We start from the raw sequence: 16,338 nt of genomic DNA, 5'->3' as shown, positions 1-16,338 counted from the left end.
TCAAAGGAACAGGCAAGTATAAGTATTTAGGCTTCATAATATCAAATAAAGGAACAACGGAGGAAGATATAAAAAATAGACTAGGACAAACAAGAGACTGCATACGAAAATTGAACCCGGTACTATGGAATTAGAACATCAACATGAAAACAAAGAAAAAAATATATAATACCATGACAAGAAGTATCCTCACTTATGGGTGTGAAAATTGGACAATAAATAAGAAAACCAAAAACAAAATAAGAGCAACAGAGATGGAATTTCTAAGGAGAAGCTGCAGAGTAACAAGAAGAGATAGAATAAATAACATGGAGATTAAGAGGAGAATGGGAATGAACTCCGACATAATAGACTACATCGAACAGAAGAGGTTAACCTGGTACGGACATGTCAGAAGAGCAGACCAAAATCGGTGGATAAATAGAATAACAGAGTGGAGCCCGATAGGAAGAAGAAAGAGAGGCAGACCCCGAAGATCTTTCAGAGATGAAGTGGACGAAGCAATGAGTAGAAGAAACCTACAGAAAGGGGACTGGCTAAACAGGAAAAATTGGAGAAAACGGTTGAGTGAAGGAATACAGTGAAAACTGTGGAAATCCTTATATATATATATATATATATATATATATATATATATATATATATATATAAATATATATATATATATATATATATATATATATATATATATATATATATATATATATATATATATATATATATAGTGGAAATGCAGCAGTCCGCACAAATGGAAACAATCTAGATCGAGACGTAGGAAGTTTAGAAGTTCCTGAAAAACTAATTCATATTTTGAATAGCGAAAGCCTGGTGAGTATGTTCCATGTTAATGTTCAATGTTTAGCAAATAAAGTACAAATGATAGATTTATTTTTGTTGGCAGAGTGAAGCAAATCTCCGATACATAAACATCGATGGGTATTTACTTGCTAGCAGTTTCTGTAGGAAAAATAACAAGAACGGCGGTACTGTAATATACGTTAAAAATACTTTAAAATTCGAAGCTATTAATTGTGATAAATTTAATATCGAACAAATATCTGAATTTTGTGGAATTGTTTTACCAGATATTAACACGGTTGTATTGGCAGTGTATAGATCGAGTAAATGTAACGATTCTAAGTCTTTTTTTACAAATTTCGAAAATTTATTTCCATTGTGAGGCCAAATTTAAAAGTAATAATTTTGGGAGATTTTAATATTAATTTTATTGCGAAAACGGCAAATACTAGTGAGCTGACTTCTATAATATCATCATTTGGAATAAAACAAACAATCCATGACTATACTAGGATTACTGATACATCTGCCACTTGTATAGACAATATTATGATAAATGTTAAAGAAGATCAGTTTCGGGCAAATGTTCTTGAACCTTGTTTCTCTGATCATCGCGGCCAGTATATCAGTATAAGCTTAACATCAATTCAGCAAAAGTCAAGTGTTTGCACTAGAGCTTTTACGCAGAAGGGTATCTTAAAAATGCGGAATTTTTTTATCCTTTTTACATCTTTTTTAAATTATTAAAAATAGAAATGTACAATACAACCTAAAGGAAAAGAAATTTACAGATTAGCTAAATCGTCAAATATTTCAACTTGCTAAATCCTCAAAGTTATACCAGGCATTGTTATCACAGATCATCTGCCACTCTTTACGCTGATGTGATATAACTGGATCAAAGCGTTATGGAGGCTGGGGATTTACGCTAGTAGCAGAAGAATACACTCTCTATGAGGAATAAGATCATTACAGCAACTACCATTGCTAATAGTAATAAGGTATCTTCCTCTTTTATAGCAACCGAAATACCAAATATTTGTATTGAAAACTCTTCCGAAGTTTTTTTAAAATATACTCATCATTGACAACCAATTCAATTTATTAATTGTAATATAATTAATTTTAAAGTTATTCATTGAAAATCTCAAATTTAATTGTAAATAAAGTAGATTATCAGCAAGAGAAATCATAAGATTTCTTACCTGGCGAAACTGAATTCAAATCTTTACCACTGTGCTTTCTACAACTTGCAAGTGGAGTATATTTATATTACTCGCAATGATGTATAATATTCCCCCTGAAAAATATTTTGTCGCCGCTACTGCGGCTTCGTTCGTACATATTCCTCGGAAATAATAGCTATCATTATTATAATATAATAATAGCTATAAAATGTATGCATATATGAGAAAAAACTTGTCCCTTCGTGATTTTTGATGTGCGCATGAGCGGCAGAGTTAGTCTGGCAGGGGTTCTTATTTTGATTTGCCTTAATGTTAAAAAATTCATCTAGTTTTCTTATTAATTTCCTTACCCGAATACTCCTACAGCAACGGCAGCCTCTCTTAAAGCCCTTTCTTGTTCAGCACTCATATCTCTTAGAGTTTCTGGTCTGATCGTCGCTGTGTTCCTTGGTTGCCTTTCATTTTGGACAGCTGAAAATAAAAAAGTATATAATAAGATAAGGATTAACCACAAAGTGCACGTACCTATGAATGTTTTTGTCTTATAAGATGAATAAAAATTAAAACGTGGTTATTAAAAATATTTTTTGTAAATAAGAGTCTTTGTTTTTCATTATTTATTAATACAAGGGAAAATGTAGACTATTTACCAGTACCTAGGAATGAAAAGTAACAGCCAAATTATATAGTATATAATTATTACAAATACGTCAATCTGATAGAGACTTTCTACAATAACTGAGCAAAAAAACAACAGTACGTTGTGGAATAAACTGTAGATGATTAACAGCTGTCTCCTCATTAGTACTAGAAATTATATCAACACAAACTAAAAAGTACTACTAAGAACACAAGAGCAACTAGGAACGTAACTGTAGATAGAAAACAACTGGAATAATTTAAAGATATTTGCTACCAGAGGATAGTCGAGAAGATAGTCGACAGTACAGCAGAAACTAATAATAAAATAATATCGTATGGTATTTTTGCCGAGGAGATCCTTTCGGACAGGTTTCACCAACAATTGCATCTTTAACCCTATTTCAGGTAACTATTGTCGATGTACACTAGCCTAGTGGGATCAACGGCTTTACACGGGGATGGCTCGTTATGATTTTTCGAACTGAAAATGCCGTTATTTATTGGTGCTGAGAATCTAACTCGTGCGTACTGGCTTAGAAGGCCAGTAAACTAAGAAGCATATACTAAGAAGAATATAGGTATAATGAAATTGAGTTTCACTGCAGCCTTAGTTATATTGCCAGACCTTCCTCCACAATATATATATATATATATATATATATATATATATATATATATATATATATATATATATATATATATATATATATATATCTGTGTAAGGAAGATCGCTCAAGAAAGTGCCTTTAGATGTTAGCTTTTGATTTTCCTAATTGGTTGTTTGACCAAGTTGTTCTTCTGCTGTTTTTATCGTATAATAAATGCTGTCAACATCTGACCTTAATATTTGTTCTTGTATGAACACCACTTAGTCTGTTCTGGTATAGAACAGGACTGAACTTGCTTACGCCCCACCGCAACCTTGAAACACAGGATTCTGTGATCCTATATTGAGGCTTCTGTTACAAGAAGAAAATATCTAATAGGAGCTCACTTCGTCTGTTTATATCTGTATTGCCCATACATTATTGTGGTAATTTATGTTACAACCAATAATAATCTGTATGTGCTTTTTGTTGCACCAGCTTATGAAGTTTTAACTTCTGGTGGAGGCATATATGTGTCACCGCAGAGGCTACTGTAATATATCTTTTAGCTCCTTCGGTGGAAATTTTTATTTCTGTTGTTGCAAGATCTCTATTGAAGAACTTTGGATAATAAGTGGATTTAATTCAGTTTACAATGAACAGACATGATTTTGGTGAATCAAGCAATTGTGAATAGTTTTTTGGTAGTACTTTGACAAGTCCTTTGTAAGCCCATGGGACTTAAATCAGTTCAAGCCATTTTTTAGTTAGACAAATTCGGCAAGTTTTTGCCTCTATGGTGAGTTAAATAATAAAAATTGTTCCCAGTTTATTCAGGTATGGATATACCGTTCTTTTTACTTCTAGAAAAAATACTTACGATTTATTTCCGCATAAAAATAGAGTAACCTCTGGTTAGAATGTAAGAAGTGTTTTCAATACACTTTTATTATATCCTTGATTGGGAATAAATAATATTTTAAATATTTTATTTTTAAGCGGCTTTAATTTAGATGCCAAAGTGACAAAATAAAACATTTTTAATAATTAAAGTTTGGTTTATTCTCAATCATAGATAATCCAAATCATTAATGAAAGACTAACATACCGCAATCCCCCAAAGTCGTCAGACTTTGTAGTGGTTGAGTGCTCTTCATGCTCGATCATAGTCGTTAATTCTGTGAGGTGAGCATGAGCTAGTGGAAGTTAAGAACGGCTCAATTTCGGATCTCAGATACACTCAGATTTTATTAACCGTCTCTTGATATGTGGAGCTCTGTCGGGAGTGATAACAAACAAACAATTAAACAATGTAGATAATTTTGGATCCCGTTACTGGCAATAGTTCCGAAAATGAAGAGAAACCACTTACAAAACAAAGATGAAGCTCAGCAAGGTCAGAAGAAGGTCCAGTGAGCAAAATGACCGCCGGAATGAGGAAAAGGTTGAAGAACCTATTGAAGCAAGCACTATCACCCAAAAGATACAGAATAATAGGCGACAAAATCTATAGGGTAGCCACAAACAAAGATCTTTCAGGTTGCCAGATGGGAAGATCTCACTTTTTCTGCAATCTACAAAAAATTTATTCGAAATATAATTGTTTTTGTTAATAGTCTATACATTAAAAACTAATCAATTAAATATTCTTTATTATTAATCGAAAAAAAATATTACTTATGTATTAACAAAATACCTTGTGTTATTAAGAGAATTATTCTGATTTGTGTACAGCTATTTATGAATGATTTGTGAACAGATTGGAAAGATAATATGTCATTAGGAAATAGGTACCTATCTATGTTTTTAATTTATAAGATTTATGCTGAATGTTTACAATGTCTGAGTTGATATTGAATGAATGATTTCCAAAACGTAAAATGTTTATCTTGGTATTTTTGTATTTTAGCGATACTTCTCATTTATCTTTTTTTTTTATTTTATTTTTATGTACATATTTATCTTATTTTTATCTTATTTTAGGAAATTTCCTAAGATCGATTAATAAAAATTACTAAACCAAACTTTTTGGACATTTCTTTAGTTTTGTTTTGATATTTTGCATTAAAAAGAATATGAGTGTTCATATAATTATACTTTTACTAGAAATTTATCAGTCTCTGTTACACCTGTCCTAACACTATAATTTTAGGTTTTAGTGATTTCCTGTCAATTATTCGTTGATTAATTAATCAAAATCCTGTTAATATCTCATTTAACTTCCTACAAGTGCACTAGTATCGTCTTGTTTTTGTGTCTGATACATCTAATTTAATTTAAATGTTTTGCTTTCTTTGCTTTATGCTTTTCTTTCTAAAATATAAAACAAAGAGTTTGTTCGATGTTTACATGAACCAACTTTGGTAATTTACTGGAACTCCAACCAAACGTATGTAAAAATATTTCTCCATTTTTTCTTTACATTGGCATGCACTTGGATCGCCGTCTAACTTGGAAAAAACATATTTTTAACAAACGAAAACAGCTTGGACTTAAATTGAGAAATATGTATTGGATCATTGGACGCAATTCAAAACTATCTTTGGATAACAAAATTTTGACTCTACAAGTCCATTCTCAAGCCCATATGGACTTATGGGATTCAGCTATGGGGCACTGCTAGCGTCTCCAATACAAACATCTTACAGAGATTCCAAAACAAGGTGCTGCGTACCATAGTCAATGCGCCATACTATGTATCCAACGAGGTGATTTAACACGACATCCCCCTAGAATCCGTGAAAGAAGCCATACAACATTTTAGTACTAAATACTATGAACGAGTGCTAGTGCATCCTAATGCGTTTGCTCGACAACTAAATGTGCGGAACGTCTTTGAAGTGCGTAGACTAAAACGGCAATTGCCGTCCGACTTGTCCAACTGAACATAATAAGTGTATTCAAACTAATAAAATTTTAATTTTAGAATTGTAAAGAGGTTACTCACTGGAGTAACTCTCTACATGTCCTGCATTTTTTATCATACCAAATGCTTAATGCCGAATGGCAGATTGTTGTACTCAATGGAGTTATTAAAAAAAATTTCTTTACAGTTTTTTTAATAATTCATTATTTAAGTTATTAAAAATACTAAAATTAACAAAAATAGAACCTTTTGACTGATCATCCGTTATTTCATTTCAAAAGAAAAACATTAAAATCACAACTTGAGGTTAACCAAACTAAAATGTGTGCTTGTGAAATAGAATAAATAATAATAAGGTCAATTATTTGGTAGCTAGTTGATTAAATATATACATTGTTTTTGATTATATTGCATAAAAAATAATGTTGGCTTGCTCATTTCTTGGTAGACAAAAGATAAAAAAACATATATCATTATTCACTTTTTTGTTCTATACAACAGTAAGTACGTGTACCTTGTGATTAAATATATTTTTCATAGTTGTTAAAAGACTCTACTTTAATCAAATTACTAATATGGTTTTTGAAAATACACTCATTTACAATCATATTTTATAGTTTAGCTAATAATTGATCTTTTAAAATAATAATAAATATTTAAATAGTTCCAGTCATATGTCAAATGAAAGCCTCAAATTATGGCGAATCCTCCAATTTTGTTAGTGAGCGATTGTGGTGTCAATAAACGAATAAACTAAAAAATACATTATGTATACATTTGCCGTCATTGACTATTTACTTGCCAATTCTGTAATAAGGGACTACTTTTAAAAACAACCTAGCTAAGATTAGCCAAGATTTTTATAATAGAAACAGCTAAAATGTTGCTTTTGAAGTTGATCATCTTTCAATTTTCGTCAAACTAGACGAACAAGCTAAATTTTGCCGAATGTCGATTTTGGGACCCCAAAAAATATGCAAAAAAGTTTGCCACTCCTACCCCTGGCTTCCCCCTAAAGACTTCCCTCGTAGGGGGGATCCGAAAAAATCGATTTACCAAAAATCTGTACTTCGTATAAAAATATTTCAAATGTTTATTATCTCTTTTTCTGAAGAATGAACTTTTCTTTATCTTTAAAAGCCATCTAAATTTTTGTCGATATAGCCCAGTCTGGTTATACGAAAATCATCGATTTCACTGCAAAATTTTTCGCAGATATCTGAAGCTTTTAAGACATAGATGGGGGTTACTAGATGACGAATAGATAAAAAGATACTCCTATTTTTACCTTGCGTTTTTTTAAACAATAATTTATGGTCAGAATTTGATTTTTTATCTATAATTTTTTTCCCTTATAATTTAAATAAACAATATTTATACCATTTTTTTATATCAAGAACATCTTTATTTTCCCGTTTTTTCAATTAAAATTGATAAACAATTTACGGAGATATCTGAGATATTTGCAAAAAAGCAATTTTTTTGCACTGATTTATAAATTTAATTAATTTTTTTATTAACAAAATAAAATGTTATTAATACATTTCAACAGTGAGGAATTACCGTCCTTTAAATTTGTGCGAAATTTCCCCCCGATCGGTCAAATAGTTTAAAAGTTATTCAATTTGTTTATCCCTGGTACTAATTATTTAAATCATTGAACTTGCCCTATGAATGATGCTAGACACATTTAACAAATTTCATAGGATTCTTTAAGACTTATACTATCTCAGAAGTTAAGTAAATATTGAGTTTTCATTGAAATTATTTACAAAATAAAGGTTTGAAAAAGGGGTATGTTTTTTACTTATAAACAATTGTAATAACTTCTATATTTTTCAAGCTACAGACTTGTACGTACAACCATAATATAGCTGGTGAAAAAACTCACATTTAACAAAAAAATAAACCTTCTATGAACAATAGGAACGAAGTTAGCGACAATTTTTTTGTTAATTATATCTCCATTGTTTATAAACATTAAGAAGTAAAATTTGCACAAATTTTGAATGAAAATCTAAACTTTATATTGAATTTTATAACTTTAAAATTCATCCATTTTTTCGAAACTTAAAATCTTTCGAAACGAAGTTACTTTCGAAAGATCGACATAGCAAAGTGGAGGGGAAAGTATTTTAGCTCCTCGCTGCAAAATTTAATATTATGGTTACGGATTTATCATTCAAAAGCTTCAACAGTTCTGTAGGAATTTCATCAGGTCCATTTGCTTTTCCATCTTTGTCTTTAAGTTTACCTATTTGGCATTTCTTTATGCTTCCTGTTATCTCTTTTACTTTTTTGTGCATATTAGTTTTGTGCATAGGTTTCCATTTCTTCACATTGTTCTTTAATCCACTCCTCTTTGACTTCTTTTATTCTCTTTTTTATGTGTTTATTTATTTCTTTGTATTTGTCTGGGTAATTCTTCATCTTTCTTCTTTGTTCCATCAAGTCTAGTATATCTTGTGTCATCCACCCCTTATTCTTTGTTGTTCTTTTTGGAATGAACAGTGAATGAACCAAATTTTAACTTTTAAACCAATGTATGTAAATAAAATAAAAAAAGAAAAGTTCAATAAACATTGCAAAATTTAATAAGGCAAGTGATGAAAAAATCGACTTATTTTATCAAAGCAGTAAGGCAGATTAGATTAATATTGTATATCATATTTGTAAGAAAACTAGAATAAAAATCAATATTGTTAATTATAAAAATACAAACAATTATAATTAATATAAGGAATATAATAATATAATGTGTAAAAAATTACCTGAAATTTAATTTAATATAAGTATTATTACATCATTGATATAAAATGAAAAAACATATGTTGATTTTCCGGAATTTTCCGAGATTTATGGGGGGTGAAAATTATGTCATCATTATTAATACTGCGACAGACTATTCGAGCAAATTAAAAAAAAAGTAAGTATTTAGGGTGAATTTCAAATGGACTCAATTTTTCCGAGTTTTCCCATATTTTCCGGCCACTGAAAACTATGTAGTTATTCATATTTCGACGAGCTACCCCAGAATAAAAAAAGAGGCTTATAGCTGCAAAGGAAGCCGATATAATGTAAATTTTTCCTACGTGTTGCAATTTGAAGATCCGATGCCGAAAAAAAAAACGGAGCTGAAACAGATATCCTCTCCACTTTCCTATGTCGATCTTTCGAAAGTACCGTCGTTTCGAAAAATTAGATAAATTTTATAGCTATAAGTTTCAATATAAAGTTTAGATTTTCATTCAAAATTTGTGCAAATTTTACTTCTTAATGTTTATAAACAATGGAGATATGATTTTTTTAAAAATAGTCACTAACTTCGTTCCTATTGGTCATAGAGGTTTTTTTATTTTTTAATGTGAGCTTTTTTACCAGCTATCCAATGGTTGTACGTACAAGTCTGTAGCTTGAAAAATATAGAAGTTATTACAATTGTTTATAAGTAAAAAACATACCCCTTTTTCAAACGTTTATTTTGTAAATAATTTCGATGAAAACTCAATATGCATTTAACTTCTGAGATAGTCTAAGTCTTAAAGAATCCTATGAAATTTGCTGAATGTGTCTAGCATCATGCATAGGGCAAGCTCAATAGTTTAAATAATTAGCCTCGGGGATAAACAAATTAAATAGCTTATAAAATATTTGACTGATCGGGGGGAAATTTCGCACAAATCTAAAAGATGGTAATTATTTGATGTTTAAATGTATTAATATCATTTTATTTTGTTATTAAAAAAATTAATAAAATTTATGACATTATTTTAATTAAAAATGACATAAATATTGTTTATTTAAAATATAAGGGAAAAAATTTATAGACAAAAAATCAAATTGTGACAATAAATTATTGCTTAAAAAAAAACGCAAAACTAGGAGTATCTTTTCATCTATTCATCATCTAGTATCCCCCACCTATGTCTTAAAAGCTTCAGATATCTGCGAAACATTTTTCCACCTTTTTTTTAACCAGACTGGGCTAATAGGACACTCGGATCAAAAGATATTGAATTCTCACCGTCGAGTTGATACAAATTTTAAATAAAATTTATTTCACGCGCGTAACTGATGTTCATAATCACCTATCGCTTCAAACGTTGTTTCTGGCAATGGAAGTGATAAATTTTATATATCTCATCGTAAATCGTAAAAAATGGCAAAAATCGCTCAACGTTTATTTATGTAACAGATTTATAGAAATTGACTTTATTTGTGCGGCAAAACCAAAAAAATGTATACGAAAGCTACACTCTTCTGCTATGGAATTTCCATTTTTAGAGACGAACCTTTATAAAACTTCGATTGTTAGTTTTGGCAACAAATATAAAGCATTTCAAATGTGCCTAAAAACGCTGAATTTCACGTCACGGGAAATACTTCTACGAAGATTAAGATTAAGATGCAAATGTGAGCGTACCTTATACAAACGTTCACTTCAAAACCATCTACTTGCAGACCCAAACAAATTCTGGACTTTCTTTAAGTCAAAATATAAGAATAGTGGAATTCCCATAGAAATGACAATAAACAACTCCAAGTTTAATACACTTTTTGATATTGCGAGTGCCTTTGCTAAATATTTTTGCATCAGTGTATGATACATCTGACTGCACACATTGTCATTCTCAAAGTACTGAGTGGGGTTCTTTTACCTTTAAATATATCACAGAATTAGATGTTGTAAATAGTATTAAAAAACTTAAACCCTAAAAATCCTAAGGCCCTGATGAAATACCACCCTACATCTATAAGGGAATGGCCGAACCCTTGGCTAAGCCTCTGGCGTTTTTGTTTAATATGTCAAATGAACAGGAATATTTTCCAGATATTTTAAAAGTGGCAACAATTTCTCCAATACATAAAAAAGAAAAAAAAAATGACATTCACATTAACAGGCTTATCAGCCTGTTAATGTGAATGTAATAGTATTGCTAAGATTTTTGAAAGTATTCTTTATGATGATATATATGAGCATGTTAAGAGTAAAATCAGCAAATTCCAGCACGGTTTTGTAAGAGACAAATCAACAGTAACTAATCTCTGTGTTCTCTCTGAACATATTGCTAAGGCTATTGAGGCAGGGGAACAGTTGGACGTTCTGTATACTGATTGCGAAAAAGCATTTGATAAGGTAAACAACTGTAATCGTTTAAATAAACTGGTACAGTTTGGTTTTTTTAAGAAAAGCTTTTAATTTATTAAAATCTTATTTGTCAGATAGAAGAATACAGTAAAAGTAGGTAATTGCTTTTCTCACCAATATGTGTCTTCCTCAGGAGTCCCACAGGGGAGCAAACTAGGACCATTTCTCTTTATTTTATTTATTAACGACTTGCCAGACTGTATTAAATCTTGTAACAGCTTATTCAATGGTTTAACGATTTAAAATTGACTTAATGTTAAAAAGTGTGCAGTAGTTTCATATACGCGAAAACTCAATAGTGTTATTGAAGATTATTATATTAATGATGATCGAGTTGAGAGAGTGAGTGTTATGAAGGATCTTGGAGTTAAATTCCAAATCAACATGAAGTTCAATATACATTTTTATGAAATAACTAACAGAGTTTTAGGTTTTGTCAGTAAAAATCAGTGCAAAAATTTCAGAATAAGCACAATTATAAAACTCTATAATGCCCTGGCGAGACCACATATGGAATATGCTTCAATCATCTGGTCTCCTACTCCATTTTCAAACTCAGAAATGATTGAAAAAGTGCAAAAACGATTTTTAAGATTTCTGTACGTAAGGAAAAATAAGAAATATCAATATGTGGTCTCATACAGGGTAATGCTAGACTCATTTCAGTTGCAGTCACTTGCCACTGGAAGAAACAGTCAGGCCATTATGTTCATATACTTGATTGTTAACAGTATTAAGTACACAAACTGTGGTTTAATTGAGTTTATTTACTTTAGAGTACCCAAGAGTAGGTTAAGGATAACTAACCTAGATCTATTCTGTACAAATTACTATAGAAACATATCACCAATAAACAATATGTTAAAAATTTATTATGAAGTATTTAATAGACTGACTCATGTGGATATATTTAATGTAAAAGGCTGTTAACTTACGACATTGCTTGCTCATCAGCACTAGGTTTAAGGGGTTTATTGTATTTTTTTCTTATTGTATTATTAATATTCGTTTCTTTCATTCATTTATTGTATTTTTTCTTTTTTTTTTGTCTTAGACACTTTACATGTGATTACTATTAGTCTATAGTGTTTGTAAGGTGTCTAAATAAATAAATAAGTAAATAAATAAATAAGACGGTATTGAGTGAAATTTGTAGCTGTAGTTTCCAAAAACGTACTTGTACAATCGGAAAGAAGCAGTTTAAAAGTTTCAGATCGTTTGTAATGATGTCTCATATTTGTTGCCAAAATTCAACATCGAAATTTCATGTTCTAGGTTTTGAATATTGGGCTCTAACAATACGTAAGTGATAACTTTTATTGATCTGACGAGAAGCGTAAAAAATGGCAAAAATCGTGCAACGTTTATTTATTAAATAGCTTCATAGAGACTGACTTCATTAGCGGCAAAACACAAAAAGTGCATACGAAAGCTGCATTCGTCACCTCTAAAATTTGTTTTGATTTTTTTCGATAGGATACTCTGATCAAAAGATATCGAATTTTTACCGTCGAGTTGATATAAATTTTATTTAAAAAATTGCGTTGTTTCTGGGAAAAACAATTTTGTTCAAAATGATCTCAGCTACATTTCTTCTTTGAAATAATTTTGTTTACGGCGTAGAGATTCTTTGTAAATCGAGTTTTTTAAGTTCCCTCCCCCCTAACGAGGATAGTTTTAGCGGTTTTTGAGTTGACGACTGGAGTAATTGGTGTACAATATCATTTGAAATAATTTGAGAATATACATAAATTAATAATTGAGGGCTAGCATTTGACACACAACTTGACCTTGACTGACAATTATGTTTATTTTACCTGTAAGTATAGAAAATATATTATACAGAGGCTTGTAGAAGTAATAAAAATCACAAAATTAGTTGTGATATAAATAGATCTGGATACATCTTACATCTTCAAGGATGCTTCTGTGACTAATGTTCTTCTCACTGACGCAGTTCTAATCTGATTTTTACTTCGGATATTATGTGTATGAACTGGATGGATTGGACTAAGTTGAATTTTGAAATGAGTCATCAAAATGCTAATGACGAAAAAATCTTAACATTTAGGTAATAATAAAAAAAACAGAAAGCAATGGCCTACTGCATAGGTGCCTATATACAAACAAATGTTTCGATGTACCATTGACATCATTGTAATGTACAGTTAGTTTGGCAAATTCTATTGTCATAAAATTACTTCATTTCATTTTGTCTATTTACAATAAATTAATACTATGTGCTTCCATTACTGACGTCAAAATATAATTAACGAATAAATCAAATACTTCAGTTTACTTTTTCAGAATTGTTAAATGAAAACACCGTTGATGGAGGCATCGGTGATTTCGTCATTATAGCTGTAGAATTTATTTGAGTTTTGTTTGTGGTTTTAGTTCTGGTGATAGTACTAGTCATGAATGAATCACAAATATTTGCAATTTGTTCTTTTCTAAGCATTGTTACTAAGGTACAAAATTACATCCATGGTCGAAAATTCGTCCAAAAATAATCTGCGTTCTGTTATTCAATTTTCGGCAGCTGAAATATGTATAAATTCACTTAATTGACTAAAATTATATTAATCGGCAGAGTAAAAAAATTCAACAAAGAAGAGAATTTACTAATGATTTGGTCCATCCTCGACATGCACATGTTGCTGATTCAGGTGAAAATGAAATTACTTTAAACACAAATTGTAATACGAAAGTTAAAAAACTTCGTCGAATATTGAGTGTTAGAGCACTAGTTTTCACCAGCGGATTTCCACAACTAATTAGTGATGAACAGTAGCAAATGCGTTAAGCCTTTTCATTATAACATGACAACGCTTGTCCCATGTGGTTGGTCTAGTTTAAGATCTGTTCAGATGCAATAGGTAGTTTCAGAGCCTCTATCATCTCTGGTGCTGTCCCTCCTAATCGACGACTATATTTTTGCGTTTCTTAGCCAATAATGGAAGGTGGCTGATTGGCTAGATTAATGCATCGTTTTTGTAGCAGTATATTGAATTTTTCTCTTTCAGCCCTCCCAAGTCCTCCCTATTTGTCGCTTTTTGATTGACTTCTCTCCCACTCAATCCAATTCTCTCATCTTCTGCTATTGTGATACTTGCACAGATATTATCGGGTCTTCCTTTTCTTCTTTTTACAGCAGGTTGGTACTCGAGTATAGCCTGCCTGGCTATATTAATTTGATCTTTTCTTAGTGAATATCCTATCCATTTAGTTCGAGAACTCCAAGTCCTCCAACTGGTTGTGTAGATTCCATATAATGTTCTTGTATCGGTTACTTTTTCCAGGATACAGTCTACAGTGATTAGAAAACGACTATATCAACGTGATAATCACGTTGATATAGTCAGTCGGTAGTCTTAGTAGTTGAAATGGTCAAAGGGTTTTTCGAACACAATAAGCATTACTTTTATGCCATTTTGCAATTCGCTTGCTTCTTCCAAAATACTCCTTAGTGCATAGATGTGATCGACAGTGCATAATTTTGGACGAAAGCCTACTTGGTGACTAGTTTTAATGTACTCAAAAAGTACATACAGGTAAAAAAACTAAATACATCAACCAGAACCGGAGATAGAGAGACTTACAGTATTTTGAAAATTTTTTTCATTTGTTGGACGCTTGAATTTTTAGTTTCTCCTTCCACATGGTCCGACATCTTCATTTTAGTCTTATTTTTTAACACTCACTCACAGACAATGTTCAGTTTAATCTTTTTTAAAACCTGTGTTATGATACTTTAAGAATTTTTTTTTCAAAATGGGACAAATCACGATTCTTAATTATTATTATAATTAGCTGCAAATTTAAGAAAAATCTCTAGTTTTACTCCACCAATAATTATGATCATTTCCACGGATTAATGGTTTCCGCTATTTTTTTTTTATTATTTCAGATTTTTATTTTATATTTACACTGTTGTTCAAGGTTGCAAAGGTTTACCCAAACTTATCTGGGTTTCTTTGGGCTTATATCGGGTGGAAGAAAGGAAATGTTTTTCCTATGTTAAGTTTGAGGCACCCTGTAGGGAGGAAAAGGTACAAGGAACGCTATACATCAAAATCATCATCAAAATTCATGTTTTGTGAACATTTTGTTTTTTGAATTTCGATGATGTTGTGGAAAACAAAGAAAATAGATGGTTTTATTCTTTAACATGTGTTTTAACTGAAACAATACTGAATTAACAATAAAATATAACAACAGTTAACAAAACTTTAAGAACAGAAAGAAACAGAAGTTTAAAAATCCGTTAATCCGTTCAGGAGAAAATCAACTATGAAAATGAACATAATTTTTGGTGGTGCAAAACTTTTGCAGTTAAGTGTATTAACAGAAAACTCGTCAAATACTTAACTATTGCGATGTACTGAACACGGTTAATTTTGCTTATTTCCCTGGAGTATTTATCTAAATCTCTTAAGTTAATTACAATAATTGGCAATCCATTTTCATATCAGATATACTTGGAGATTGAGATGACATAAATTTAAAAAATTACTAAACTAAAATATAAAACTTTTTGTCATATGAGTGTAGTTCCGCTTAGTGTAGTAAACAGGTATACTTACTGGTAACTGACTTAATAGCTGCAAGGATAAAACCAAAAGAGAATAATCACAAGAGAATTACAATAATCAAAATAGTTCTAGCATATATAATCTTCATTATCAAGAAAGAATTATAACTACAAGCCAAACATTCAAGCACGAATACATTTTAAAAGCGAAAAATTGATTGTATGACATTTTTTATAATTGTTTAGTGACACAAATTATCTAATTGTTAAAATTTCCTAGTATATTGAGACTTTTAACATAACCAAAGCAGATTTTCTAAACATAGTTTATTTATTTTTGTTAAAATTCATCCCCTATCGGAAGTGGGATATCTTAAAAAGCTACGGTACATTTGCTAGATGCTGCTGTGAAAAGCTGTAATGAGCTGCAGTTAAATTTCTCTAATATTTCTCGACCAGTAATAGAATGATCCTAAGCAGCTCATATTTCTTCTTCTCTAGTTATGTGACCTAGATATTCTAGTTTAATTATTTGAAGCTTCTATACTGGCGTTGTATTACTTTTTCTTTATAGT

General features: G+C 30.6%; 1 protein-coding gene across 1 annotated transcript in view; it reads right to left on the bottom strand.

Annotated features, from left to right (window-relative positions):
• Positions 1–16,338, bottom strand: part of LOC140433484 (photoreceptor-specific nuclear receptor-like) — a 106,140-nt gene that overhangs the window by 9,981 nt on the left and 79,821 nt on the right. Inside the window, exons 4-5 of the mRNA XM_072521473.1 lie at positions 13,454–13,465; positions 2,336–2,456 (exon numbers count right to left, since the gene is read on the bottom strand). Of these exons, the coding sequence (XP_072377574.1) occupies positions 2,336–2,456; positions 13,454–13,465 (133 nt within the window). The remainder of the gene's footprint in view (positions 1–2,335; positions 2,457–13,453; positions 13,466–16,338) is intronic.

The sequence above is a fragment of the Diabrotica undecimpunctata genome, chromosome 2, assembly GCF_040954645.1.
Source record: "Diabrotica undecimpunctata isolate CICGRU chromosome 2, icDiaUnde3, whole genome shotgun sequence".
NCBI lineage: Eukaryota > Metazoa > Arthropoda > Insecta > Coleoptera > Chrysomelidae > Diabrotica > Diabrotica undecimpunctata.
The sequence above is the reverse complement of the archived record's forward strand: the minus strand, read 5'-3'. Positions and strand labels throughout refer to the sequence as shown.